At 36.0% G+C, this 2,500-nt stretch overlaps 1 protein-coding gene and 1 long non-coding RNA gene across 3 annotated transcripts in view; one reads left to right on the forward strand and one right to left on the reverse strand.

Moving 5' to 3' along the window:
- LOC149134715 (uncharacterized) overlaps positions 1-2,500 on the reverse strand; it is a 37,081-nt gene that overhangs the window by 19,872 nt on the left and 14,709 nt on the right. The gene's annotated exons all lie outside the window — the stretch shown is intronic.
- The window catches only part of LOC106874650 (uncharacterized), a 25,320-nt gene continuing 23,913 nt past the window's right edge, over positions 1,094-2,500 (forward strand). The window contains exon 1 of the mRNA XM_014922444.3: positions 1,094-1,367. Coding sequence (XP_014777930.1) covers positions 1,276-1,367 — 92 coding nt within the window. The 5' untranslated portion in view covers positions 1,094-1,275. The remainder of the gene's footprint in view (positions 1,368-2,500) is intronic.

Genomic DNA, 2,500 nt, shown 5'->3' on the forward strand with positions numbered 1-2,500 from the left:
CACTAAAGGTACTGTTTACAAGTTAATTCGACCCAACCTGGTTCCTATCATTTAAGTACCTGATTCACTCGAATCCATAATATATATATATATCACCGCTTTTAGTCGAACAAATCGACCCCTGGACTTATTCTTTGTAAGCCTAGTACTTATTCTATCGGCCTCTTTTGCCGAACCGATAGGTCCTTTTGATCATTTTAACGAAGTTTCCATATCTCTAGACATCTACGAAATACACATAGACACACACACACACACACATCTTTCACTTGCTTAGGTTATTGAACTGCGACTATCCTGGAATTTTTAATCGAATGCATCGACCCCAGGACTTATTCTTTGTAAGCCTAGTACTTCTTATTCTATCGGGCTCTTTTGCCGAACAGCTAAGTTACAGGTACGTAAACACACCAGCATCGGTTGTCAAGCGATGCTAAGGGATGAACACAGACACAAACATATACACATACATATACATACATACATATATATATATATATATATATATATATATATATATATATATAAATTTCTTTATACAGAAAGAATATGTATACTAAGAATATAATCTGAATATTTTACTGGATGTACTTGGTACTCTAGCAGAATCGTTAAGATGTCGGGCGGAATGTCTAGCGGTATTTCGTCTGCCGTGCCGTTACGTTCTGAGCTCAAATTCCGCGGAGGTCGACCTTGCGTTTCATCTCAGCGTTTCATTCGGGCTTTGTGCCTAGCGTAGAAAAGAACATGTATGTACGTATATATATATATATATATATATATATATATATATATATATATATATATATATATATATATATATATGTATTAATGTATGTATGTATATATAGGAACGACGGGCTTCTTTCAGTTTCCGTCTACCAAATCCCCTCACAAGACTTTGGTCAGCCCGATGCTATAGCAAGGTGTCACATAGTGGGGGCTGAACGCAGAGCCATGTGATTAGGAAGCAAGCTTCTTACCACACAGCCACGCCTGCACAAATACACACACACACACAGGGAAAAAGCGAGTGACAAAAGAGACACACTTGTACTAAAATATACTTGCAGTCACATTGACATAACAATTCATATCACAGTAGCACACGTCTGGTTCAGAAAGGGGGAGAGTGAGAAGGATAGAAAGATAGAGCCGGAGAGGAAGAGAGAGAGAGAGAGAGAGAGAGAGAGAGATAGAGAGAGAAAGAAAGAGAGAGAGAGAGAGAGAGAGAGAGAGAGGAAATGACAGCGGGACAGACATTGATAGTGGCGTATGAGAAGAAAAATGGAAAGTAAAATAGAAGAAAATAAAATGAACGTCGAAGACTCTAATTCTGTTCTACACAATGAAGAGAGAGAAGACAAGTGAGTGATTTTGTAATACAATTATATAAAATATTGTTGTGTTGAAATTATGTCTGTTATAAGTTGAGAATGAATACATAAACACTCACAAACAACTCGCACAGACGGTTTTATATATATATATACATATATATGTGTGTGTGTGTGTGTGTGTGTGTGTGTGTGTGTATACACACACACACAAACACACACATCTTTACATATTCATACATATAAACATACATGCATAGTTATTAATTTATATAAGGGCATTACTATACAATAATGCCTCACGCTAAGAGGGACTCTAAAAGTCAAAATACAATAATAAACACAGGGATAAATGATGGCTTTTTTTCTCCCCCTTATGAAGTTTTTTCACGCTAACTCCTTGATAAATTCTTATAAAGACTTTATCCAATTATTGAATTATACATACATGCATATATAGATGTGTGTGTGTGTGTGTGTGTGTGTGCGTGTGTGTGCGTATAATGATTATATGAAAGTGGATATGTAGATAAATAGGTAAAGAGACAAATAGATACATTGAATAATTGATTGACTAGTTGATTGAGAGACTGATAAGTACATATACATACATACATACATACATACATATATATATACATACATATATATATATATATATATATATATATATATATATATATATATATATATATATATATACGTACATACATGTTTTTTCTACGCTAGGCACAAAGCCCGAAATTTTTGGAGAGGGGAGGGGCAGTCGATTAGATCGACACCAGTACGCAACTGGTACTTAATTTATGGACCCCGAAAGGATGAAAGGCAAAGTCGACCTCGGCGGAATTTGAACTCAGAACGTAAAGACAGACGAAATACCGCTAAGCATTTCGCCCGGCGTGCTAAATACATAAATACATATTATCCATCTGTGGTTATATATATATATATATATACTCTTTACTCTTTTACTCTTTTACTTGTTTCAGTCATTTGACTATGGCCATGCTGGAGCACCACCTTTAGTCGAGCAAATCGACCCCAGGACTTATTCTTTAGAAGCCTAGTACTTATTCTATCGGTCTCTTTTGCCGAACTGCTAAGTTACGGGGACGTAAACACACCAGCATCGGTTGTCAAGCGATGTTGGGGGGACAAAC

The sequence above is a fragment of the Octopus bimaculoides genome, chromosome 7, assembly GCF_046866305.1.
Source record: "Octopus bimaculoides isolate indiv1 chromosome 7, ASM4686630v1, whole genome shotgun sequence".
NCBI classification, from domain to species: domain Eukaryota; kingdom Metazoa; phylum Mollusca; class Cephalopoda; order Octopoda; family Octopodidae; genus Octopus; species Octopus bimaculoides.